The 27,984-nt window shown below is 34.3% G+C and overlaps 1 protein-coding gene across 2 annotated transcripts; it reads left to right on the plus strand.

Annotated features, from left to right (window-relative positions):
* Nucleotides 1–5,384: 5,384 nt before the first annotated feature.
* LOC149531939 (uncharacterized) lies at nucleotides 5,385–27,885 on the plus strand. 2 transcript variants are annotated; one of them, XM_089810783.1, is made up of 3 exons: nucleotides 5,385–5,934; nucleotides 6,069–6,212; nucleotides 27,559–27,885. In XM_089810783.1, the coding sequence occupies exons 1-3, from the start codon at nucleotides 5,698–5,700 to the stop codon at nucleotides 27,700–27,702; spliced, it is 525 nt and encodes a 174-aa protein (XP_089666909.1). In that variant the 5' UTR covers nucleotides 5,385–5,697; the 3' UTR covers nucleotides 27,703–27,885. The 2 variants fall into 2 exon arrangements, with proteins under 2 accessions (XP_089666909.1, XP_089666910.1); XM_089810784.1 differs by lacking the exon at nucleotides 27,559–27,885 and adding an exon at nucleotides 20,618–21,111 and having other exon boundaries at nucleotides 5,555–5,934.
* Nucleotides 27,886–27,984: the final 99 nt, after the last annotated feature.

Genomic DNA, 27,984 nt, shown 5'->3' on the forward strand with positions numbered 1-27,984 from the left:
GATTGCAAGTAAACTTGGTTTTAATTCCTTCATTTTAGTGGATTGTAAAATTTACTTTCTTCAGCATAAGCATCATTCCTCTCCTTGTGTTATGCATTGTAGTTTGTATGTGTAGTTTAGTTCATTGTATGAGAGGACCACAATTTGATTAATGAAGTAGTTGAAAAGGGAACAATCTGAGTATTGTCAAATATCAGTTAACTCAGCAATTCAGGAATTGCCCATTTTGTCATTCCTTCTACTCTCTTGTTGTCATAGCTAGTCTTGCATGTTTCCATCTTTTCATTTAAGTAAGAATAGATTGCATTCAAGTGTTTGTCCTTACTTTTGAAATTACCTAGGTTGTTTAAAGTGTTAAAAAATCTAGTTGTTGGCCTCTTCCACTCTCTGGTTAAGAGAATACCCTCAAAAACTTAAAAACAAATTCATTGCAAATCTTGCATCTACAACCCGAGTTGTACCTTTTAGTTAAGGGGTCTATGATAGATTACTACACTAACCCATTCTATTGTTAACTATTTGTTCTCCACTAGCTATTGGGCATTTTATGAGTCAAGGTATAAAACAAAGAATTAAGGAAGACAAACTTTTAGCCAACAATATCAAGGAAGATGTGAAATATATGTGAGCAAAAACTAAAAGGTTGATTTTTGTCATGCTTGATTCTTCTCAAATTCTTAAAGAGTTGTTGTTTGGAAATTTTACAAATGTCAAAGTGTTCTTTCTCCACTACCATATGCAGTCTATATTACAATTTTTGAAACTAAGTTATGCCTTGTGATATAATGCATCTTATATCCTAAGATTTTGGCTATAATCCTAACATCTTATTTCCTTATGTATGATAGAGTCATTTCTCTTTTGGCCTATTTGGTTCCAATGTCAACTTCAACTTCCTTCATGGCCACTTTAGTAGCTATAGGTACTATCCCAACATTGTCCAAACTAATTACCAAGTGAATCAATTCTTTGGTAATCATTGCTGGTTTGTCTCCCAATAAAAAAATTTGATCATAATCTTACTTAGAACTATCCTAATCCATTCATGTTCATCAAAATCTTCATAATCCATGTATTGCAGAATGTTCAAGTTTCCCAAATGTGCAAACTCAGGCTTAATGGTTTTATCCAAGTTATAGATCTTTGCTACGTCTTCCCTAATATCTTAATTCCCAATTTACTCTAGTTTCTAGTAAATGTAAGCCCTTATATCCTCAACATGTAGAAATCCTTTTGGAGTTTGTGAAAATGCAACACTAGGGTCATCTTCCATGGAAATGGATGTGTGTTTCTTGAATTGTTGTCTAGGTCTTTCCCGTACATTACATAACTAAAGCTTATCCATGCTTAAATACCTTCACTAACAACTGTAATTAAATATTGAAAACAACTTCACAATATGGTGAATGCATTGGGGCATCTACCAAATTCTTCTAATTTGCTCTAAAATCCTTTAACTTCTTTACTCTAAGCTCTTTGAAGTCTTTAATAGCTCAAATGATCAGAATGATCTTATAGTTCCTCTCTAAATTCTTAGCAAAGCTCTTCTTGTAATAAATGCATTCTATAAAGTAAATAAAGTTGATACAGCTTACTGAACATACTCAAAATTGTAGTGACCATCCAAATTTATGAATAAACTTATGTGAACCAAGATACAAGATTTTGATTCCTTACATACCTCATGTTAAATTTGCATACCTTAATTCATTGAATTTTAGGTTTGATAATTTTATGGTGAAATGCTCCTCCTATAGCTATAATAGCTATTTAGTTTGAGGTAGAGGGTTAGGTGCTAGACACCACATCCATTTTAATTTATATGCTTACATCTTCCTTTTCCTTCCATACGTTTGTGTTCACAACACTTCCTTCTCTTACAAAAGTCTTATCAATGCTCTCATACTGCATCCTGCTAACATTAGTATTCCTTCTTCCAACATAATTATTCCTTCTAACAATAGGTGTTCTTATGTTGTTCACAAATCCATTAAATCTACAAAACCTAGTTTTATGGCCCAAATTAATACAAATATGACATGTAATAACTGAATTTCCATACCTTGACCCCTATTGATTTACTTGTAGTCTACAATCTCTGGCCATGTGTCCAAAATTGTTACATTTGTAGCATGTGACACCATTGTTGATATTATTATTCACTCTAAAAAATCTTCTTGCTATTATGTTAGGTCTTTCATTTGTTCACATCCACACAATTTATTGTATATGTATCACTATTGCAATTGTAATAAATAGTCTCAATTGCAATCATAATGACAAGGATTCAAAACTCATCTTATCATATTGGAGCTTCGAGCTCCAATTATAACTAAAACACATGGCTAATAAGTGTGGTTAGGACTTTTGGTCCCATCTACTGTAAATAATGTTTTCACCACTTGACTTGTAATCGACACTTTTAGTCCCTATTGAAAAAACATAATATATACATAAGATGTAATAAGAACTAACTTATATTCCAAAGTGAAACTTAAACTCATGTTTTAGTATGTCATTGGAACTGTAAATTTTGATTACTCCTTTTATCAACAAATGATTGGTGCAATGAAGACTTTTAATTTGGATTGCAATTAAATGCTTTGCACTACTCTATGCAATCAAAGCTTTTGGTTCTGAGTACATAAAGTTTCCCCTCCACTCTGAACTAGTGTGATCAAGACTTTTAGCCCCAATTACACTCAAGAACCTATATGTTGTATTCTCGTTTATAATGTGTTGTTCAAAACCTAAAATTAAAAATTGAACTAATTTGAGTCATTTTCCCCCTTTTTTGTGTTTAGTCAAGACTTGTGTTTATAATCTCATAGTTCATGCCAAGTTGTCATCCAACCTTGAAAATATTTTGAGTCTAGTAACAATTTTCCATTTTAGATGCTCTGATTCACTCTATGGGCTTCTAACCTAAACTTTGCAAAAGCAACTTCCCCTAAAGAAGTAATATCACACCAAGAAATAAGATAAGGCTAGAGTTCATTGAAAAAAGACATAAACTATCAAGGATGTGAATTGGTGTTCATTGAGAATATTCCTTTACCAATAATTTGAAGACTTTGAGAATGTACCCTCCTATAGAAAAATTAGAACCTCGATTGACAAAGAATGATCAAATTAAAGTCGTCTTGCCAAATGCTTGGGTTTCTTTCTTCATACATACATAATTTAGACTTGGCACATTAGATGTGAAGTTGTAAAATATAATTGTCTATGATTACATTACAAGCCAATAAAGAGTAGGACTAATTTTTTTAATAAGTCAATAATTAGTTAGGTTTCTCCCATCTTTTTCTCATAGCCTCTCTTTTATAAATACATTATGACTCATTTTAAATAATCATCTTTTGGCAATGTAAAAAAAACTCTTCTAGTTAGGTAAGAACCTACAACACAATGGTATATTGTGAGACTCTTATTTGGGAGGTCTGGTGTTTGAGTCTGCTCGAGTTTAATAAATAATAATAATAATTAATCACCAAACATAATAATTAGTCTTGGCTTTGTGGTCTAAATCCAATATTACAACCTTTGAATTACATATATGTTTATAATTAATGTTATGATTCAAGCTTGATCATGTAGTCTCTGTACTACTTATTAGGATTGAAGAAAGTGTCATTTTCTCAAGCTAAGAGTTAATTTACAGTCTTTGGGTTTCTTTTGCATTCTAAATTTGTGTGTTTAGGGTGCAGTTTATGTTGTAGTATTTGAGTTGCACACATATTCTATCTATATTTTTTTAGCTCGTATATAAAATCATGGAAAATATATGATCTTCCATGATCCTCTTGGTTACTAACTTTGTTAGATTATAGTTGAAATTTCACAATAAGAAAAGATCATATATTATGAAAGAACATGATACGATGAAAAACAAACACCTATTTTGAAGAAAGAGAACATGGTGTATGTATCACATATTGATTAGCTTAGTATACATAATGTTATATCTTAGATAGGTGCTAAGTTCTTTTAGTGGCAATAGATAAGGGGAATTTTTCCTTATAAGTAGGAGAGACTCTATCTCATATGCTATGATCGAGACTACTATTTTTTAATTGATCTAAAAATCATTGGTTGCAAAATATTCAACCAATAAACACAACAAAAACTTTGTATCTAGTGGCATTCATATGATTCATGTGTTCATCCAACATAACACAAGTTGCTAGCTTGATTCTGTCCTAAAAATGTTTACTCAGTAAGCCATTGGTCATATAGAATAATACAACTTATTAGCATGAAAATTGTTGTTTATGATCCATGGGGAATTGATCTCCTAGTGTTGAAGTTGATGAAAGATCAACCCCATAGCTCCCAAGAATCACTTGCATGCAAACACTAGTCACAAGAAGAGAGAAGGAAAAACTATGGAGGTTGGAATTTCTAGATCCATAGATGAGACATTCTTGATGAGCAAAAAGAGGAATTGCTATTATCAAAAGTGATTGAAAATTACAAACAAAGATCAATCCTTATAAAATGAAATAAAAATCCTAAGAGGTAACTAACCTAGGTTGCATAATAATAATTAATAAAAGAATTAATTATTATATGCCTAAAGTTTAGCTTAAGTAAAATAGAGTTAATTAAAAAATATTTAATTACTCTAACACCCCTCTTAAGATAAACTTAGGGAGTAGCTAAAAACCTAGAAACTACTGTTGAAAGTAGATTTGGGTCCCTACAACAAACCTTGATGAGGTACCCAATCACAACCAACCCTAGATCACATATTAATCTTAACTTCAACCCCTCAAAAGGAACGTAGTTCTAAGCATTCCACTTTCCTATTAATATTGTAGTTGAACCTATTTATGCTCCCAATGATCATGTTAGATAATTGAGATCTCAGTTTGTATACATAGACTAGGATCTCATTTCTACACATCCCTGACCAACCATTTGAGAAAGTGCAAACTAATGAGGTTAACTTTGGTATCATCCTTATTTGTTAGAAGCCCATTCACAATAAACAAGATAATCTAAATACATGAAAACAAGATGACTCTCACCACCCTCTCCTACTAGTTTTATTTATAACTTAATAATTGTTATTCTCTTTAGCTTTAATTTTTCTTAACCTTCAAATTGTGATTTTTTTGTTTTCTAATAACATAAATTAGACTAATAAAATCTATAATTAATATAAATAAAAATAATAATTATAATTGAAAACAACACTACATGAAAATGACGCCGTAATCAAATTATTAATGGATGCGGCTATCTTACCTACAAATTGTATAATTGACCAATTTTGAAAAAATTGAAAATATTATGAATTTTTCTCATAATTTTAACATTTGATCTTCATCCTCTACATTGTTTGTAGTCATAAAAACAAAAAAACTTAGAAGAAAAACGTTTAGCTTTGTTTTGTCTGCAGTGTATTTTGTCTGGGGTAATATTAGCCTGTCCATCCTGAATTGTACTGTTAAAATGTCAAATCTGTGTCCTTGGGAAAATGTGCCCAATCCGCCGTTAAGGTGTTTTAACTAATTAATATATATTTAAAAAGCTACCCAATTTAAACAAATTTGTCAGATAAGAATAATGGCGGCATATCTTCTGTGAAGAACACGGAAGTCTTTTGTGAGGGAGGGTCTCTGTGAAGTGGCAAAGATCTCAAGTACATTACATTTTTTTTTTCATGAATGGAACTACATAACAATTGTAATGAATAAGGAAGGAGGAAAAACAGAGGGGATCGATCCTATCTTCTCCTCTGTCTCTGTTGATCATTCTGAATCTGTAACGGTTAAATGGCTTGAAGCTATGCATTCCTCTGCTTTTCTTCCGCCTGAAACTCAATCCTACGCCTTCAACCGCACTCTACTTCTCCGTCATTTGACAGTGGATCGTGTGCAAGCTGGCATTGTTATTTCGACACTCAAAGTCAAATCATCCATCGCGGTAGCCATCTCCACCACCTGAAACTATCCAGGCATAAGTTGTGATGACTTTGCGTTAAATAACGTACAGATTAGGGGACGGATTGCTGTTTTTATATAATGTTTTAATGGTAATTGTTTTGGGGATTTCATCAGAATGTATATGAAATATTGCATGGAGGAGCGGTGGCAATGATTGCGAGTATTATGGGATTGGCGGCTGTGAAGACAATTGCCGGAGATAAAGAGTTTGTGCAGACTGAAATGAACATTTCTTGCCTGTCTGCTGCACGCATTGGAGTGAGTCCTTTCAATATTCTATTTTCCTCTGTTTAATTTTGCTCCCTGTTGAGTGTTTGATAGCTTGTAGTAAATCTCATTCAGCCTCGTTTGACATTGACCGTGAGGGGCGATGACATTATTTTCGGTGGGTTTGCTTTATTAAAGTAGGGTTTTTTTTCATTGCTGAAAGTTTGAGGGTTTGATTGAATAAAGATTTTGCCATGGGGTGAAAGTTTTTTAGTTTGATTGAATTAAGGTTTGGCTAAGGACGAATGTTTTAGAGTTCAATTGAAATAGGTTTTTGTCATTGGTGAAAGTTTCAGGGTTTAACAGAGTACCGAGGAGTTCATTTAAACTGTTAATGAAACGAGTTAATGAGTTTAAGGTGGATCTTTTAAATTTCATATACATTGAGATTTCACCACCTGTTTCCTGTGATGCTAACTCCTTTCCCATTTCTTGTGATTTACGCTCTGCAATTCTTGTAACTGCTCACATTGACCTTAAATTTTTTGTTTTGAATATTCTGAGCTGGTGGCACTAAGGTCTTAAACATTAATTTCCATTGATTTGGCTCTCAAAACCTTGAAGAAGTTGTGATATTGCTATCAGGATTTAACTGTGTAGCTTTTGAGTCAAACTTACTGACTCATGTTTCATGAGCAGTGATTCATACGAATCCATCTCTCATGACAATAAATGGAACATTTAGCACTCATTGGATCTAGGTGATGCTCATAGAGGTGAAGCACTGGGATGAATCCATCTCTCATGACAATAAATGGAACATTTAGCACTCATTGGATCTAGGTGGTGCTCACAAAGGTGAAGTCCCGGTGCTTCACCTCTGTGAGCATTTATTGTCATTGGATCTAGGTGATGCTCACAAAGGTGAAGTCCCGGTGTTTTACCTCTGTGAGCATCACCCAGATCCAATGAGTGCTAAATGTTCCATTAATTGTCATGAGAGATGGATTTGTATGAATCACTACTCATAAAACATGAGTCAATGAGTCCTGGTGCTTCACCTCTGTGAGCATCACCTAGATCCAATGAGTGCTAAATGTTCCATTTATTGTCATGAGAGATGGATTCATATGAATCACTACTCATGAAACATGAGTCAATGAGTTTGACTCAAAAGCTACACACTTAAATCTTGATATCAATATCACAATTTGACTTGGCGTGGAAAAATATCTCCTACTTATCATTTGAAGAAGTTTAGAAATTCAATCAAATGAGGTAATAACCATAAGATTACACCCAATTGCAGGAGGAATCAACCCACCTCTAATATTGATAAAAAAAATTCTCTCGTCCCAACTCACAAGAGAGAGAGGTAGTCTATAAGCATGCAAACCTGAGGAATTGGCTGCAATGCCTTGGGGATGTCCTTTTATTACGAATAAAAGAAAGTATCGCCAATATTACTGACTTATGGTTTCATAAGTTTGGAAAGTTTTGCAAGGGCATATCTGAGCTCTTTGCCTTTCTCTTTTTGATTTGTAGAAACCTGTGGATTTCAAATTCAGAGGGAAACACAAACTTCTTACCGTCACTAGGATGAGTTAGTGGATTCAACGGAGACTTCATAATGTCAACACTCTTAAACTGGAGTTCTAAACCATCTCATATCATGGAGGGTTCAACATATGTCATACAGCCACATAAGCTTTCTATGGATTTGTGGAGTTTTGTTAACTTATGTGTATCATTAGGTCTTGAAAATCTACTTTAATTATCAAATGCGAGTGACAAATGAAGGCAGAAGGATTTCTCCTATTTATTCTAAATGCGTTTTCCATTAAGTACATGGTTCATTATGGGAATATAATTCTTTTCTTGGTTAATATTTTTTAATCTTCACATTTGGTTTGCACTTTGACTGTTTGTAACATTGCTTGTTCTTTTTTGCACCTTGGAACATTCTACTAAAATAACTTAGAATTAAGGAACCTAGTAAAAAAAATGCACTATAACTTTGGGGAAAAAAGTTTATGTAAAGAGAATATGCCACCTACGAATGAGCTGCTGTTGAAATGGTTGTTTTCAAATAAGCTGTGAGCAAAGTTAACTGGAAACAGGGAGACTGGTACCAGTATTGGTACAGCTATTTTTCAAAAATAGGAAACATGGTATTTGTAGACGTTTGGTTTTCACATCATTGTCCCATTGTAAATAGGGACCCCACTTTTTGGCCGATAAACTTAGGTGGTTGGGTTAGAGCTGGCACAAACTAAGCCCAGATGTGGGCACGAAAATTGATAAGATAAGCTCCAAGGGCAGGCATGTGGCATTAGAACTCAACAGTGAGGCCTATATCTGAGACATCTATTATTTAGATTCAAAAAATAGAGCTCTAAGCTTGAAGTGTGGGCCCTAAACAGGTGTGGCCTTATTAATGCAATTGGGCCCAAAGTTCTAAGCATTACAGCCTTAGCATGTGGTGTGTGAACTGGTAATTAAATCAGACCTGAATTAGGCCCCAAATACTGTAGTGTGTGGCCTCATAAGGCCCCCTAATCAGAGTGCCAGGCCCTAATTTGAATTGAATAACCAAGCATTGGGCACAACACTCGGTAGGATCCCAAAAATAGCTTGAATGCTAAAAAAAACACAAAACTCAATGCAAGGTCTGGTCATTTGAATTTGCATTGAACTTAACATATGAAGGCCACACATTTAATACCAATTGACAATCACAAGTAGGTTCGATCCAATAAAAAGATTTTAAAATTCAAATTTCAAGACAGATTGAATTGAATGCTATGGCATAAATACAATGCATGAGGTGACCTCCATTAAATGATAGATTGCAAACATTTATAAAAAAATTGCATTAATGGTTGCGCCATGTCCAAAAGGACCTTGTATATATTCAAGGCAATTCACCACAAGTTAAAGATAATTTTCAAAGCAATTGCAAATACAGGTGCTACCGAGAAAGTTTGAACCATCAAGAGAGCAGATTGTGGAGTTTTTCTTAATCATTAGTTTGCAGGGCTATTGACTGGAGTGGGTGAAATTCAATTTGCAGGTTGACATCAACTTTTATTGGCAGCTATGACTTTGATCACTTTCAGCAAGCCTTAGTCTCTAAGACTAGGCAAAATCAGTCGAGAACCTCGAGTTCCATTGCCCGTAATGCTGTTTTTCATCATACCTAGAATTGTTTAATGCTGTAACAGGGCTTGACTTTAGAGTTTCCAGTCACCTTTGTGGTAAAATTATCATTGAAAATGGTGTGATAAGGCTATCTGGCGTATCTAGGATAAAGGTTCAGTCAATTTCTTATTATTTTCATTTAATTTTATGGCTTAACTTGCTAAATATTGGGTCTGCTACAAGTTACAGGGGTCTGATGCCATGCAGCAGCTAGTGAAAACCTTGGATTTAGTCCTAATTTCATATGATAAAGTCAGAGATTTGACTAAGTGTTGGTATTGTAGGCCTAGGTATGGAGAAAGGAGTGGAATGTCAAGTCAAGGAGACAAAGGACTTACCACCAAAGGACAAAGGAGAACTGTAAGAAAGATGTTTCCAAGATGGTCTTGAGCAGCAAGTACAAGACCAAGATCAAAAGATATTAAGACATAGAAGAAAGACAAAGCAAGTTCAACAAAGCAGACAAGGCTTCCACCTAAGAAGGGAATGCTATCTTGGAATTCCTTTGGAAATCGAAGATCAAGATGAGGAACCCAGTTATCACTAGAAGGCAAGATTGAAGACAAGAACCATTCGAAGAGAAAGAGAGTAAGGGATGAAGAATATTGAAGATGAAGCAATTGAGAATATGAGCGATCACAATTGGAAGCCAACAATGATTTCTCATCAGCAAACAAGGGCTATTTATCAAGTTTCTTGATGAGCATCCCGGCGTGACAGCCATTTCTCAACTAATAAAAATGTGCTGAGTGTCCCCATGGAAATGATTAATGAGATTGTGTCCAGGTTCATTGAATGTAAGGAGGATGAAGATGAAAAAGACATTTCCGAAGGTGATGAGGTGGCTGGGCCCACATGGTCCTAAGTTTCCTCATATGTTGATAATTAAATGCCTAATTTTGATTGGCCTTTTTTGGCGCAAAGTGGCATAGGCCCACATTGACTTTTTATTGATTGGTTTTTGGAATCATTTGAATTTTCTCATTGGTCTACTAGTTGGTGGCTTCTTCTACAAACTCTCTCTTCTCATTGGTCCACTTGTTATTGCACCTTATTTGGTAGTTTTGCATTTGATTTTTCTCGTTGGTCCTTGGATAGCAATGTAATTTTTCTATTGGCCCACATGGTGGTGCCTAATTGTCATTGGGTGGACATTTAACATTTGTAGCTATGGTTATAGAAACCCTAATTAGGGCTTATGTGATTTAATATTGGCCCTTAGTTCAAATCAATCTTGGCCATTCATTGTAATTGATCCCCTATATAAAGGCTTGCTCACATCTCTTGTGAAGAGAGTTATGATGGAGAGTTATTGCCAAAGTACCACCAAAGTTGTTCTTTATTCATTGTTTTTTCTTTGTAGTGGATATATATGATTATTTTGGAGTATTGCACAATTCTTTGTATCTCTCACTTATATTAGGATTTCATTTCATGTTGAATAGAAGAAGTTGATTGGATGGAAGATATTATTGAGTAGTGAGTACATGTTGATTGTAAGTAAAGGTGTAAGGGTTGTCTGGGGTCTAAATTGCAAGTGTATATCTTCTATAGGAGATGCTCATTGAGATTGTGCCTTAATAGGGTATTTAGATGAATATTAACAATGTGAAAATCATATCCTGTAATGTCCCTTATTGGGACCTTACATAATTCGGGACCTTACATAATTTAACTTAGATTTTTCTTGATTGAACTTTTGCAGACCAATTCCATATGTCTTCTTTTCTTTATGGATGTCTATTTCTCAGGTTTAGTATTACTCTATATACTTTATAATGAGAAAAGGTGTGTTTTTTCATTTGATTAATTTTGATTTAATTATTAATGCATTTTTTTATTGATAAAAGGCAAATGCCTGTTTTTATTAATATTCATACATATTTACATTGTTTTTACCCCATTCAAAGTGTGGGCATTGGGGAAAAAAGAACGGGAAAGAAAACCCTTCGTGTAGCCCAAGGCTAAAGTCCTAATCTAGAATTACAGGTGCCTAGGATTGGGTCTTTAAGAGGGCATTCCCTCTTCTACAACAAGATTTGCAGAAGTATTATCAACTTGGAAGTACCCTTATTAGAGACGAGAGCCACGGAGTTTTGCATCCACAAACAAAAACCACTACTACACTCCACAATATCTGTCAATAACGAAGGAATTCCTGAAATTATGCTGCCTTAAAATTGATGGTACAAGCCAAACTATGTTAGAGGTGTAGATCATTTCCAACAGAATGGAGAATTAAGTAGCCTCCAAATATATAAGCTTCACACAGCCCAAATCAATGTTGTTCTAATAAAGGTTTTAAAGTGCATTAAATAGATTACTCAACATAGTATTTATGAGGGTATTCTTTATTGCGAGCCATTAAACTTACTTTGGGTTATAATTAATATTAATGCATATTATATGTATGTCAATTTTTATATTTTGATTAATTAATCATTATATAAAATTATTTTTCATTGTGTTATAGAATAATATTAATTATCATGTGATATTTTTTTTATTAGTAAGAGATTGAAGCCAAGATTAATTATTATTATGTGTTGTGACTAATTATTATTATGTGTTCTGACTAATTATTATTATTATTTATTAAATTTGAGTAGACTTGAACCCAAGACCCCCCAGATAAGAGGCTCATAATTTATGTTGTGTTATAGGCTTTTCCCTAATTATCATGTGATATTATAACATGATTATAATGTTATAATTATATCATTACTAATATTATATTTCTATTTATTATTACTGTTTTTAATTAATTGTATAGATCTTATTTTGTCAGGGACATCACAATCCTCCCCTCTCAAATTTCGCTTGCCCCCAAGCAAAAAAAAGATTAATACATAACTTTTCTTGTAGAGCCCACATACAAAGCATATAATTGGATGCGAGAAAACATAAGGAATTCATGGAGTATACATTTTAATTTATGAATACTCGAATTAAACATGTAAGTGCATGAAAAGACAAAGTAGACACATTAATGAATGAAAACACGAAGTAGACACGATGCAAATACATAATGCAAGCATTCTTTATCAATGCTTTACAATTTGCAATTTGCAATGAGCTAGGGTCAAGAAAAAGATTTACAAAATATACTTCTTCAATAGAATCCTACAACCACAAGTGATCATTAGTGCAACGTGTATATATAAGTTTCAAGAAAATGCGAGTCATTATAAATTACTCCAAACCAATCCAATACTAAGCCCAAGAGTGGAACTTTGACCCCCTTGGCCTCGGTGGTAGGTGTCAAGCATCCACACAAGGTGGCCTACTTAGCAGGATGCTTGTTTTCTTTTTCTCTTATTATTATTTTTAGTTGAGAAGAACACTTAGGATGTAAATAGGTTGCTTGGGCACCAAACTCAATGGTTTCCCTCAAAGTTTATAGATCCAAGCCTTTAAGCCTTTCTTGGGACTTGCCCGCACGGTGCTTGGGGTCGCTGATTCGCACCGTATCATAGGAGGAACTGATTGGCTGGATTTACACTTTTCTCTCCTTGAATAAACCTTTGTTCTCTCTCCTCAGCCTGTCCTTATAGGTAAATTAGTAATAAACTTTATGTGAACTGAAAAGACCATGCTATCCTGAATATTATTCCAGACCAAGATAATGCTGAGATGCAACAGGTTGCTTGGATGCCAAACTCAATGATTTCCCTCAAGGTTTTTACAGATCCAACTATCCAAGCCCTTAAGGCTTTCTTGGCCTTGTCCACAAGGCACTCGGGGTCGTTGATCCCTACCACACTGTCTTGGGAATGATTGATTGGCTGGATTTACACAGGCCTCTTCCTTACTGCATTTCTGCTCTTCTTACTGACTTAGAAATAATAAAATGATAATGCTCTGATATTCCTTCTTATTAAATTTATTATTATGTTTAACTATGAAGGTAGGCAATAGTGTTCATACCAGTCACAGAGATGCAAAGCTTTGTCTTATAATCTGAATGTCTTCTGTCTTGCCCCTATGATGATAGCAGTGTAAGAGATCCGACTGTATGTAACATACAGTTCTACATTGTGTATTCATTTCTGTTCCTTGTTTTCCTATCTGCGGTATTGCCCAATCTTATCCATTGCTCTGCAATGTTCTTTGATGCTTATTCAGCCGGTTCAGATGATTGAGATCACCGTGTTAATAACAGCAAGCATTACAATCTTTGTCTTTTTTATAAATGACCATTAACTTACTTATTATTGTGATCATTGTATTGATTGCTGCATATCCCATATCGGTTTGTGATGCCATTTAAAGGTATAGTTTTTCCATTTCTTATTACTCTGCTTCTATGATCCATTACTAAAATATTTTATCCGCCTATTGTTACTTTCCTATTCTATTTGCTGATAGAACTACTTTTGTTGAGTTATGATTGACATGATCATCCATTAATTGTTATATCTTGATTGCTCTGATTATTGTGTCATTCCATTTAGTCCTTTCCCCTCTTCATATCATTTGCATATTATTGTCGCTCAATATTTTCAATTGTTTCAGGGTCATCTATACAACCTCCTTTGTCTTGGACGCACGACCCTCTTCCATGATGCCTGATTGCTGCAGACAAGAATGGTGTAATGCCCCAATGCATTATTACTGAATGGATCACCTTATTGTATCTTTTTCTGTATCAAATGGCTAATGTATTGAGTTGCTTTTTTTTCACCACTTGAGACATCATAATCAATTACCTAGTGATACAAGTCAATGTTTTATTGATTGCATCAGCATTGATAATCACTGACTTATGTTATCACTGTATCCATTACATCATATTTGAAGATCATCGTATAAAGAGATTTTCTGGTGTGTACAGATTTCTGGATCCTAATTACTTTCTCATATGCCACTAATCCACATCAGTTCTTCACATTATATCTCAGAAAAATCTTTGCGTATATTTCTTCTCTTGATAATGGTATATAATGATATGATTGCTTTCTACTATCACTCTACTCTAATACAAGCCAAGAGAGTATCTTTATTTTTCAAGACTCCACCGTACACATCTGAAACAAGAAAATGACCAGTCCATTGATATTTCTTTATTGGTGTGACATTAACAACGTTATGTCCATTGGCAATTTTTAACTCTCATCCATCAACTACCCTAAGAATCCCTTTCACAGCAAGAGTTAATCTTTGTAGGAAAATATTTTTGAGAATCATTCCTTCCACTGCTCTTGGTTTAGTACACACTTCTCAGGCCACCACATGTCTTTTTATTCCATTGTCATCTAACTTTAAGAACTTTCTAAAACATTTACTCAGTTGAAAGGAGCAGACCAACCAGCAAGAAGAACAGTAGACAGTGTAAGGAGAGAATAATTTGACGAACTTGAAATCCACCCACGATAAAAAAAAAATCTTGCCATTTAGTAACTCCTGTACTCATTATCACTGCCAACATGGGAATTTTTCATTCCCTTAAAATTCTTGCTATCCTTATTATATAATATTCTTGTGATCATTATTATCTTATCTTATTATTATTATTGCAATCCTTATTAAAATTCTTGCAATACTGTTAAAAGCTGTCCTTAATATATGATGTCTGGGTTTTATTTTGTACAAATTTTGTATTCAATCTCTCAATGGAATGATATTAGTCAAAGGTATTTTGTCAAATTACAATACCTCAAATATTTGATGAATATCTTTGTTCTCCCATTATTTCCTTAATCACTGAGTTCATGTCTTAATTCAAACTGTGCTTTCAATGTCTTGCTTCGTTATTCTCACTTTTATGTCTTGTTTGAGATTTTTCATATTTTCTATATCACTGCGATTGAGATGAAGAATTGTACTGAATTGAATTGCTGAATATTGTGATCCTTTAATTAACTTCACTTTTATTCCTACTGCCCTATATCTCGGTCTTCCATCCTTCAATTATAGGTTTCACATATATTCTGCCACATTTCTTCTAAATTTCTATTTCAGATTTGCTAAGTGAGATGCTGAGTTTTGGAAAGATCATTTATTTTTTCCTCTTTCAATTTTGTTTTAAAATTTTCTACATTAATCTTTTAAAGTCTTTCTTTACTCTCCAAGATGGTGAGATCATGCTCTGATACCATTTGTAATGTCCCTTGTCGGGACCTTACATAATTTAACTTAGATTTCTCGATTGAACTTTTGCAGACCAATTCCATATATCTTCTTTGCATTCTGAATCTCTGTTTCTCAGGTTTAGCATTCCTCTATATACTTTGTAATGAGAAAAGATGTCTTTTCATTTGATTAATTTATTATATTATTATTTATTAATATTATTATTATTATTAATATCAATGCGTATTATATATGTATGTCAATTTATATATTTTGATTAATTAATCATTATATAAAATTATATTTTATCGTTTTATAGAATAGTATTTAATTATCATGTGATTTTATAACATGATTATTATGTTATAATTATATCATTACTAATATTATATTTTTTTAAATATTGTTATCTATTATTACTATTTTTAATTAATAATATAGATCTTATTCTATCGGGGATATCGCATAGCCACATCCATTTAATATAGCACCCTCCTATGCCTAAATGATATAGCGAAGCAAGGATTGGTTAGAGGCTCACCCCATCATCAACATTATCCTACATTCTTAGAGTTGGATAGCTTTTATTTCCTTTGCAAGTTATTTCGTTGGAAGTGATTGGAGAAGTTAAAATCAAGTCGATATCCATTGAATGAATGATGTGAGTCCCTTAGTGATAACTACTATATCACATCAATATAACTGAGTAAAGTCTACGACTAAGAAGGAACCTTGAGGTTGTCTCATTTGTTCACATAATCCATATACATTGTTTAGCTTATGAGCATCTTTATTGAAGACAGTGAGAAATTTGGTATTTCATCATGAGATATTGAGTATTCAATTTTGTATTCTGTAATGAAACAAAATTCCAATCAGTAAGAGGACAATTTTTTAAATACAACTTAATAATTTCCAAGAAATATCATAACATAGAGCTTTGAAAAAAAGAAAAATGGGAAGTTTTAGGTATGAACATTGAAACCATTGAATCAAAATATCAAATTTGAAAATCAAATTAGTAATTATTTATACTAATACTAATAGTAACATCATTTACTCATTTAATATTGTGTCATATAGAGTCAAATAGTTCAAAACTCATACTGCATATTTGATTTCTGAGAATCGATATGATCATAGCAGATTATCCTTACATATTGAAATTCAAAATTCAAAAATTCATAGTTAGATGCTGAATCACTCATATGCAAACAAAAAATTCAGAACTGTAAACACAAATCAGCAATCTGTCTAGTATCATGTACTCCACAATGTCTTGATCCTCCATCTCAAGGTCTTCAGCTATGATGTTGTGCAGATTATCATCACTCTCCAATTGAGGTTCCTCTGATGGTAGTACAACTGGGGTAATTAATTAAGACCATCCGTTTCAACCGTTTCTTCCACTATGGTTGCAGCATTTTAATCAGGTGCAATTTGATCTCATTTTGCCGATGGACCCTCCATGTATCCAAGATCAACACAAGAGAGAAGGCGAAGTGAGCTATGAATGTACACCAGGTTCTTTTCTTTCTCTGACCCCAATCAGTTCCTCTTCATTGAATGAATAAAACACAAAGTCCTTGGGCCTCCAAATGCATAAATGATAGTAAAGATAAAAAATTTTATTTTTATTACTTTTAAATATGCCTTTTTCCTCTAGAGATGCTTGAGAGATGCCAAAATTCATGGCAGGAGACTTGAAGATGTTGGGAGATATTGACACGAAGTCTCCATCCAAATTTGAAGTCTTTGGGTATGTGGGATGTCTCAGAGACGTGTCTCCATCTCTGAAACTCATCTCAGAGGGGAAGAGACGTGTCTCCTGGTTACAAAATGTTAATACAATATACATATATCGATTCATAGACAACAAACAAAAATAATCTTCAGGGCTAAACCCCTATAAGCCAAAAGGTTTCCATCAAGCCTATTGACCATAAGAAAATGGAAAAAAACAAATCACTAACAGGCAAAAAGAACCTATAGACACCTTTGAAACTGTTTTCAATAGTAGTAATGAGGGTTTTATTGGGGCCCTTGCCCGTTAAAAATCAACACAAAATACATACAACAATTTATAAATAAAAGAACAAAAGCAGCTGTAGTGCTAAACCTATAAGCCAATCAATTACAAAATAATAAAACTCTAAAAAACACTACAACCCCAAATGGCAACCAAAATGATCACAGTGTGGCTTTCTCAACCCTATGCAAAAGATCCATGCTCACTACCCTGTGGTCGTCACTCTTTTCAACCTTTCAACCCTAGCATCTATGACTCTATCAGCACCCCCGCCATAGCTCCGAGCAAGCTTATCCCCATTGCCATCATGATGCCTGATTGGAATAAAAAAACAAAATTTCTTAGCAACCACCAGCCGGAAAAGGGAGATAAAACTAATAGGGAAGCTCCAATTGCCCCCCTTGTTCATGGTAAAAAGGGAATTGATCACTAAGGCTAGATCTCTGCAGAAATCCAGTAGCTCCTCTTCCCGCTGATACAACTCCTGAATTCAATCCTTTAATATACTAATTTCCTCATACACATAGAGGCCATAAGTCTCAAGTGAATCTGCTTCGCCGCTCAGGAAGACACCACCAATGCTGCTGTCTGTGCTGCAAAAACTGGGAGCACTAACCCAATAATCCATTCCCTAATAGCTTGCTTTTGTGTATCCAGATTTAAAATGAAATCAGCAGCAATGCTACTCAGGACTCCTATACCTGAAATGACTGGTATTCATTATACCCTCAAGCACTATCCTTCAGGGTTTCTACATTTGGATATGTAAACACTGCCTTCAACCTTTGAACAGAGACAGCACCATCATAGAATGGGTTACTATTCCTCCTCTGCATCCATCACTTAGCCATATCGAAGGTGTGTCTCAGACTTGCAGTGCAGTGATGACAGAGAGAGACCTGCACACAAATACCCAACAAAACCAAGAAAGCCTGCTTAAAACATCGAAAATGCTTCTAGATGTGTCAAGACAAAGCCATTTTCATGTTTAGGGCTACACACTCATTGTGAAGCTGCTCCTTAGCCAATTAAACTCTTAGCCAAACAGTTTTAAAAGGAAAGATTAAAGGCCTGCATCCTTCAACATGGGTCCTACTTCTCCCACATGAACTGGAGAATCAGAGAGGACCAAAGAATTCAACTGCTCTTAGACCTCCAATCAATCACTGATTTTTGTTATAGGATTCAACTCACTTTTGAGTTTGCTAGAAAATCTGCTATCTGTTTTACACTCTCGAAAACAATGAGGAAAAAGAATACCATAAAATTATTATAGAGCTCCAGCACCATGTCCTTCGATAAAATTTTGAATTTCAAGCACTAAGCAAACATCTTGGGCAACCAGGCAATCACACATAGAGTCACCTTCCACATTTAGCTTCTTGCAACTCACAGAAGTGCCAACTTGTTGCCTTTCACAACAGCCTTCCACTTGGCTTCGTTATTAGTCATAGAACCCAAGAAATGTAGCCTCCCTTCACCAAAAGACCTACTACATTTCGGAGCATGCAACCAGCCTCTGCCAACCAAACATTACCTCTAGAATCACCACCCAAATCAAGTTTTTAAGAAGTTCTTAGGCCATCTCTTCCAATATTGACTACACACCACCTAAGTCACAAGATTCGCCGAATTTCATGCTTTTGATTCAAATTTCAGCGAATTTTAACTCTTTCCGAATGTCATCCGAATTCTATGAATTTTAATATAATACTATAATTTAATATAATATTATTTATTGAGTTATTTAGTTAAACTATTTTAACAATTTTGTGGATATATTAGTAATATTAAAAAATATATAAATATATATAGCTAAAATTTAATGTCGAATTTTTTTTCCAAACTTTTACCCTTGCCGGATTTCATTCGAATTTTATGATCAACGAACTCGAATTCGAATTCGAACCTTGTGACTTAGCACACCACTGATTTGCTAATTATCCTCTGAACAAGTTTTTTACGGTAGAAATGTTAATTTCTTCTCAGCCAATCAATTTAATCCTTTAATAGTTTGTGGTCCTGCCATGTTCTCGTAGTCAATGGAAGTTTAATCATTATCAACAGAAATCCAAATGAAAAATTGAAAAAAAAGTTGAGAACAAATGAAATGTAGAATACCTTAAGGTTAATGCATGATGTTTTCGACCTTTTTAAACATAATTAAATACAAATGAAACATACCATGCTTTAAGTTTTATTCCTCTGTGCGATGGTTTGCTTTATTTACCATGAGTGTGTTTCTTTTTGGCTCGTAGGAGTCTCTGGGATTAGATTTGTCTTTTGACATCTGGACTTAAGCATACGCTTCTAAATAGAATATACATTGTCCTAGGATATGTGAATACAAGGGATCCTGAGCAGTTAAAGTTGACTATTTAAAAAAAAGAAATTACACATTAGAGGATTCAGAGAATTTTAACAATATGTTGATGAATTTGTCTCTGATTCTTGCAAACCTTTGCAAGCCTTCTGCTCCAGTTATTAGGTCATCAAGTATGCTAAAGTCTTGTTGACATATACCACACAAAGCAATCTACTATGATGTAAAAAAAAACAGTGCTAGGCAGTTGTTTCTCATACAAGTGGGAAAATGCCAGGAGAATGAGTTATAGCTTTGCCTGACCTAGGAACACCTTTGTGCTTGCACATTTATTTAATGTTCTAATCAATGTGTTTGAACATGGTGATCATGCATGTGTTTTGTAGGTACTGTTTATATATTGTTTGTGAATCTACACTTGTTCCATAAATCCATAATCTTGAGTTAAAACTATTGTGGATCCAATTGCAGTGATTCAGTGTTTTCCTGCTCAGGAATATATGAATGTGATGGTATGTATGGTGCACTGAATAGGACTGGATGCAAGTGATTCTCAAATCTAGTGCCCCTTCACCTTTTAAAAAACCATGGCAAGGAAGGGGCAAACACCAAAAGCATGCATGTAAGAGAATGCCAGGAGAATGAGATATCACTTTGCTGACCTAGGAACACCTTTGCATTTGCACAATTATTTTTAGGTTCTAATCAATGTGTGTGAACTTTGCACGGTGACCATGCATACGTTTTGTAGGTGCTGTTTATATATTGTTTGTGAATCTACACTTGTTCCATAAATCCATAATCTTGAGTTTAAAACTATTGTGGATCCAGGTGCAGCAATTCAGTGTTTCCCTGCTCAGGAATTTATGAATGTGCTGGTACATGTGGTGCACTAACATAGGACTGGATGCTAGTGATTCTCAATTCCAGTGCCCCTTCACCTTTTAAAAAACCATGGCAAGAAAGGGGCAAAAACTAAAACATGCATGTAAGATGAATGTTAAGTTGATTGCTGGAAATTTGCAAGTGTTTATCCATCCAAAGCTTGAATTTTTGTGATGATTTGAGATAGATACTTGACCAATTTTAGATGATTCAGTCTTGACCAAGAAATGCTGTGTTATTCTTACCAATCTACTCTAACAACTAAAAGTGCATTTCTTTTAATGCCAAACATTGGTGCAGACTCTTAATTCTTAAATGAAAAAACAAAAGAAGTAAAAACTATATTATGTAGGAGAAAGCTTTCTTTGCAGAATAACAGTGGTCCCTTTTCGAGCTTGTACTTTTGGACGGAAAAGAAAATTTAAAATTGTTTTTCACTATTGTTCTCTTTATCATTGTTCTAGAGAAAGTCAAGGTGAGGTGCACTTATCATAATCGTATCTTTGTTCTTGAACAGAGGTTTCTTGTTTGTGGATAATATATTTGGTTTTCTTTGACAAGGTAGCAACTATTCAATTTTTGCAGCCAAATATGATGCCTCTTATAGGAGTATGCTGAAGTTCAAGAACTCACAAAGATTTATTTTATAATTTATTAGTTAAAAGACCAAGTGGCAAACAAAATTCTGTTAAAACGAAAGTATACATAACTATAATTTTATCATATTATATTGTAGGCCTGAAGCTTAGATAACAATGTCGTAGTTTTTGGCGTTAATATTATTGTTCAAAGTTCAAACAGACTATTGAAGTACTTGCGATTTCTCATAGGCCTTTGGATTTTTTTTACATTATTAACTTCTTGTAAAACATACTAGTCACCCTTGATGGCGTATGTTGTACTCGTACTTCTTGTCTTGGGTACCAGCACTACACAGTGCTATTATTTAAATATAAGATAGGTATAGATAGCTCACAACTTTTCCTTACCATAGTTTGGTTTTCGGGTATTGCTTCTAAGCTACCATCTACCTGAAATTGAACTTTCCTTCCATTATAAGATCTATGAACAGCCAGTACAATTGTTTAAGAGAGGTATGACATTTTACTGAATTCCGCCCATGATTAGTTCCATTGTGACTAGTGCCAATGATAAGAGAAGGATGAAACAAAATGCAGTAGTTTAAGAAGGCACGATAGCTCTATGACATGATATATATCACTTGATAAATGTTCCTCTTTTATTCAAAGCAAAATGCAATAGTTCTAAGAAGGCACAATAGCTCTATGATATGACTAATATCACTTGATAAATGTTTGCTATTAAGTATTGATCACAAGTCTCAACCCAATGGATGATAATCTCTATATAACATGATAATTTATTACCTAGGTTTAAGGCACCTCTTGCCACAAGTGCCTGGTAAAACGAGTGCAGACCTTGGAACACCACTAGTTGCAATTATAAGAGAAAATGAAGTTGGGCTAGTTAAATTTCAAAGATGTTTTACTAGCATTTTTTGATTGAATGGTGCATTATGTCAGTCCTAATAATTGGTCAAAATGTATTTTTGCATGAGTATTCTCATATTTACATTTGGGTCTATGTTTTAAAAAAAAAAATTCCTATTGAAAGAACCTTTTGCAAAATATTTCATGATGGTGGAAGGGCATTTAAACAAATCAGTTTTAGGATCAGCTCCTTTCCTAGTCCCACTACTAACTATATCACCCCAACCACATTTTCCTCCTCATCACCACTACTACTAGTACTTCCACTGCTGCTCATTGTGCTTTGTTTTGAGATTTAAACATGCAATGGAAATATGAGCTGAAACAATGAAAAAAATCATACTTTTCCACCTGCAAATCTATTTTTAAAATGGAAAATAGAAGCATAAAGAGTCTCATATTTGCTTGGTGCACAATAGGGGAAGCTCAAACCCCTGCTCAAGCTCTTGGAAGCAAAAAAATCACCTCTTCTTGCAAAATAAAAACCCCAGCCAGCTGCAACACACTCCAACTTCATAGGCAAATTCAAACAAATGACAAAACAACCATAATGTAGTATTTTTTGATCTTTTAGGGCATTTGGAGGGGCAGGGCCCACCAGGGGACCAAGCTAGGGTAAAATTTTTATGTTTTTACGTTTATTTTTTGCTTTTGCTTTGCAAAAAAGGGGATGGTCGGTTGTTCGAGATACAGTCAAGGGACGTTTGGAAGTCCCCTTTCTGTATTGGGGACGGCCAGCTGTCCCCTTTTTATTTCCCAGACGTCCCCAAGTATCGGGGATGTCTCTTGTGGATTTTGGCAAGTTGGGGACGAAGGGGGGATGTCCCATACCCATTCCTCTGTCCCAGGGACGTCCCGTCTCAAAAACCTAGGCTTATCGGGTGGGGACGCGTCTCTAGGGTATGTAGGTTTTTTTGTTTTATTTGTGCCTCATTGATAAAAATGTTTTGCATATGTTTAAAATGGCCTAGTTCATTTTTTTATGTACACTAGTCATTGAAGAATTGAATTATCTTAAAAAATTTGTCATTGTTGTCCTATAAGATACTACAAGCAGTATTTCTTGATGTCTACCTTAGGACCTCGTAGTGTTAGGAATTTTATCTTAATAGATAAATAGATATGGTATCAAAAGCTTCATACAAATTAACAATGCATCCACTTTTTTGGATTTTTATGTTAAACTTAAGGAAAATAAGATTCTCATTTAGTCATCTAGATCAATATCTGATTGTAAATTTATTGATCATACTTCAAACATATCTAGTTCTCATCATTCTTAAATTGCATTCTAATATGATTTTCTAGAGAGTTTTGCATTTCCTAAGTCAATTTTTTCATCACGGTAATATATGACATGGTTATTGTTACAAACATTGAAATGACAACATATTGTCTTCCTTATTTGAAGATTAATCCCTTCAAACCGACCTTTGGTCACTTATGTTAGCATTCAATTGGAAAATATTTGAGCACCTTTTGGGAAAAAGAAAAGTTTTCAATGATTTTTTTCATTTGAAATTTACTAAATTAGGAATTAAACCTGACATCTCACGTATTGAGACAATTTCTTTCCAGCATTAATTTTTTTTTATTGGAAGAAGAATTCATAAATTACACGAAACAAAAACAAAATAAAGCCTGCTGGAAATTACAGCAGCAGACACGAGGTTTGCTGGAAATTACAGCTGTAGCAGGTGAGAAGAAAAACTACAGCTCTGAAACGAAGATGAAAGCTAACAGCCAGTTGCGAAAAGGAAATGCTACAGCTAACATGTATTTTCAGCAAGAGAGACCACTATGAGCAGCATCATACATTGGTGGTTGTAAAATATATCAAGTAACACTATTGATGAAGGAAGCCTGGAGAGTCCGAATTGGGTGGCACTGAGAGTCTCCATAAGCAGTTATACCCTTGAGCTGAGAAGAAATACCTTCAGCCTGCGCTCTGATACCATCTTTAGCGGCATTCCAATCATTTAGAGAGGACGCTAAGGTCACTTGGGTTAGAAGGCAGGAACATAGGGTATGGAATTCAAGCTCAGAAGGAAAAAAGGAATGTGACAAGGCAGCCAAACGTCGAAACTTCCAAATGCATTTGATGATGATGAGATGGCAAGAAATGAAGATAGCATTGCGAACTGAAAGATATCCTAGAAGGGCAGCTTTCCATGGCCAAAGGAAGTGGAAAAGATAGGGTAAGGAAGCAAAAAGTTAAGCCCATAATACTCTAACATGCCGACAAGCCCAAAAGCAACGCTTAAAGGTTTCATATTTGCCACAAAAGGGACAAGAACCAGGCAGATTGAGGAATTTAAGACGAAAACCCACAGGCAGCTTAGCATGTTAAAGTTTCCGGGCAATTAGTTGGGACTGGGCATCAGCTTTTGACTTCCAAATTTGAAGGCTGAGTTTATTCCAAGTAGAATGTTTAAATTTGCATTTCCATAGGAAGTTAAGGCGATTAGAGATGGGTATGTTTGGAAAAAGATTTCTATAAAGGACCTTGAGAAGAAAGGATTTAAGACTAACCATTACGCCATCTCCAATCCTTAAGGAAGCATGCAAGACAATTAGTAGAGGTGAAGATCAGAAGGCTGGGAGGCATAATTTGTTGAATTTCCATTACAGTAGATTTATTACTATTGTATAAATTGAAGCATGTTTAAGCTGTCCCTCCGACTTCCATGTGAAACTTGAAGGATCCCAAAGATCTTTGAAGACTTGAATTCCTTTCTTGTGGAGTTGTTTAGATTTGAATCTAGGAATCAAATCAAGTGGCATATTATCCTTTTGGATCAAATGATTCCACCAAATTGAAGATGATTCAAAGCTGGTTCCGTGGCTGAATGTTTGGTCAAACCAAGATAGCTTGCAAGAGACAAGTTGCCAAGCTTTCCATATGCGATTAGTAGGGGCTGACCACGAGTCTATAGGGAGCTAGAAGGAGCTTATCACACCGTGGAATAATTCTCCATGATTTATTCATGGTAGATGTGTGGATACAATGCCGAACTAGAATTTTCCAAGGCAATATTCCTTTAAAAGCTCTACTGATCCATTTCACTGAGAGGCAGACCCCTTGCGTATAGGGGTCTATGATGCCCAATCCACCCTTCTCCTTTGGGAGAATGCAGTGAGACCAAAAAGTAGTTGGCATACCTTTCTTATTTCTCCATTTGGACTAGATGAAACTTCATATGAGCTGTGTTAATTGGTTGTAACAGTCTTCAGATGGAAGCCAACAAGAAGAGTTATAGACTTGGCTTGCCAAAAGAACTTCGTTGGCAACATGAATATGCCCAACCATAGACAAGAAATGATTTGCCCATGATAAAAGCTTTGCTTTGAACTTAATTAGGAACCACCTCCACATTTCTTTCAGTGTAACTCCTATTCCAAATGGAATGGTGAGGTATCTAGTGATGGTGCCATGCTTAATTCCCTTCCACTCTTTAGGAATCCAAGTGGGAAGAGGAATTAGGGCATGCCATCCAAAATTCAGTTTTATGCATGGCAAGTTTGGAGCTCAAAATAATGCAGAATAGTTCAAGGGTATCTAACAAATTGTTAACATCATCAATAGTATTTTGAATGAAGATCATGCTATCATTAGCTAAGTGAGAGTTAAGAGCAGCATAAATGTTGTGAATGAGATGGTTTGACTGAGCATGATGCAAGAGGTATACAAGGGCATCAATCGTGAGGAAAAAGAGGGCATCCTTGCCAAGTGGATTTATGGAGTAGGAATTGAGGGGAGAGGAATCCATTAATTGCTAGCGTCGCATTAACATCCATAAATACATTAAAAAATGAGCACGAAACTTGTGGACAAACCCAACCACTGGAGCATTTTAAGGATTAATGGACGTCTTATACGGTCATATACTTTGTCAAAATCTAATTTGAGGACCAAAGCATCTTGTGTCATTTGTTGAGCCCATTCTATAGATTTCCAAGCAAGCACCAAATTATCTAAAATGAATTTGCCCCCAAGAAAACCAAATTTCTCAAGCCAAACTATCTCTCGGGATATGATCTAGGCATTAGCTATTTTTCTTTATAACTTGAAATTAACAAGAATAACCAACCAACCTTAAACTTTGAATAGTTAAAGCACAATAACGCAAATTTGTAAACTCAGAATCACCAGAGAAATGAGACTCAATAAAATAAATAGTTGTCCATGTTTGTTTAATTGTATCTTGATGTGATTTAGACCATATCTCAAATTTTATCTAAGATTTGTATGAGATTTATGCAATTTATTATCGCACTCCAAGGGTTGGTAACGTTGATGTCAACATTGACATGTCGTGATGGTTAAGTTGTTGTGTTGGTGTTCTTGCAATCAAGGTTCAAATACCATTGGGGATGAGGTCCCCCATTTTTGGCCTCACTAGTTCATAATTTTGGGTCAAAGTGTTTACTCTTTTGAAAAAATAAAAAATAAAGCATTATGTTGTTGAAGCAATTTGTAGATTGAACCTAGGGTTTTATTTTTTATTGAAGGGTATCTGTTTATGTTGACAATCAACTATTCAATTATGTGTTGGAAAGATTACACAAGTTGTAATAATTATGGGTAAGTAGAGTATAAGTTGAATTTGAATTTTCCTTGCTATTTAGAAAGAAATTTCTTACATGCAAATACCATCTTCCTATGTTTACAAGTGTCAGAATGAGTATATTCATATTGACAGTGACAAGATAAAATGCATTTGTCAACAACTAATTTCAACTTTTGATCATTTTTAACTATCTATTTTAACTTGATTCATGATAACTTGCTGAATTCACAAACGTCAGGCAATAAATTCTAATTTCTTAGTGGTGGCAATATTTCATGATTCTTGTTAGGCAATAATGTTGAATGGTAATATGACAAATTCAATGTAGAAATTATACTAAATAGGAATAATTCTTGTTGTAATTTATATAAAACTTGGTGTATATTTTTTTATATCATAGAATTTGTTACAATCTCTAGGGAAATGGATGGTGAATGTCAAAGTTAGATGAATTTCTAACTTTAACTTTTTCTTTTTCTTTCTCTTTTCTTTTTTATGTTTGGTTGCAAAACATACTTGCAAGCAAGGTATTTATCTAACACACCTCATTTAGACCTATGAAAAGTACTAAGTTATGTATAATTTATAAGAAATAGAGTTTAGATTATTTGTTTGATGCATGTTTGGCGTTAATGTGATGGTATTATTGTTGCACTTAATTGCAATGTGTGTATAGCATTTGCAATGCATAAAAATTAATACTAAAAAGTAATTTAAAACTTTTTTAAGCTTACACAGATCTTAAGTTAAAGGCATCAAGCTCATGTTTATGTTTGTATCTAATGGTGAATTTATAATTTTATAGGTTGAACTCGAGGTTGAAGCAAAGGTTTTAAGGTTGGGAAAGAGTATAGCAACAACCTCCATTGACATAAGAAACAAGGATTCAAAGCAATTAACATTTCAAGGTCGATGCACATTTTATAGCATGCCAACATCATGTTTATGATATTTATGTTTTGTTTGGTACACTATTGAGAATCAAATTGCAAAGTTTTCATATTATGCAAACATTATTCTAGAGTTCGAACGATATAATACAATGCTATTATTATTTATTATCTTAAAAATTGACATTGTGATTAATAAAAGAATGTCCATCATGCATGTTGGCAGTCTTGATTTTTGACTAGTTGGTGTATTAAAGCTTAACTCTTTGAAGATAGATCACATGCATATTCTAGACTTAGAATGGTATAATACAATGGTATTATTATTTCTTTAACTTTAA

The sequence above is a fragment of the Cupressus sempervirens genome, chromosome 11 (assembly GCF_028749045.1).
Source record: "Cupressus sempervirens isolate cs-2001-9-10 chromosome 11, ASM2874904v1, whole genome shotgun sequence".
Lineage (NCBI taxonomy): Eukaryota > Viridiplantae > Streptophyta > Pinopsida > Cupressales > Cupressaceae > Cupressus > Cupressus sempervirens.

Excerpts from the sequence above, each read along its gene's own strand:
- LOC149531939 (XM_089810783.1), top strand. The coding sequence starts at position 5,698 with ATGAATAAGGAAGGAGGAAAAACAGAGGGGATCGATCCTATCTTCTCC. Across the intron at positions 5,935-6,068 it reads AAGTCAAATCATCCATCGCG|AATGTATATGAAATATTGCA; the intron begins GTAGCCATCTCC and ends GGATTTCATCAG. Across the intron at positions 6,213-27,558 it reads TGTCTGCTGCACGCATTGGA|GTTGAACTCGAGGTTGAAGC; the intron begins GTGAGTCCTTTC and ends ATAATTTTATAG.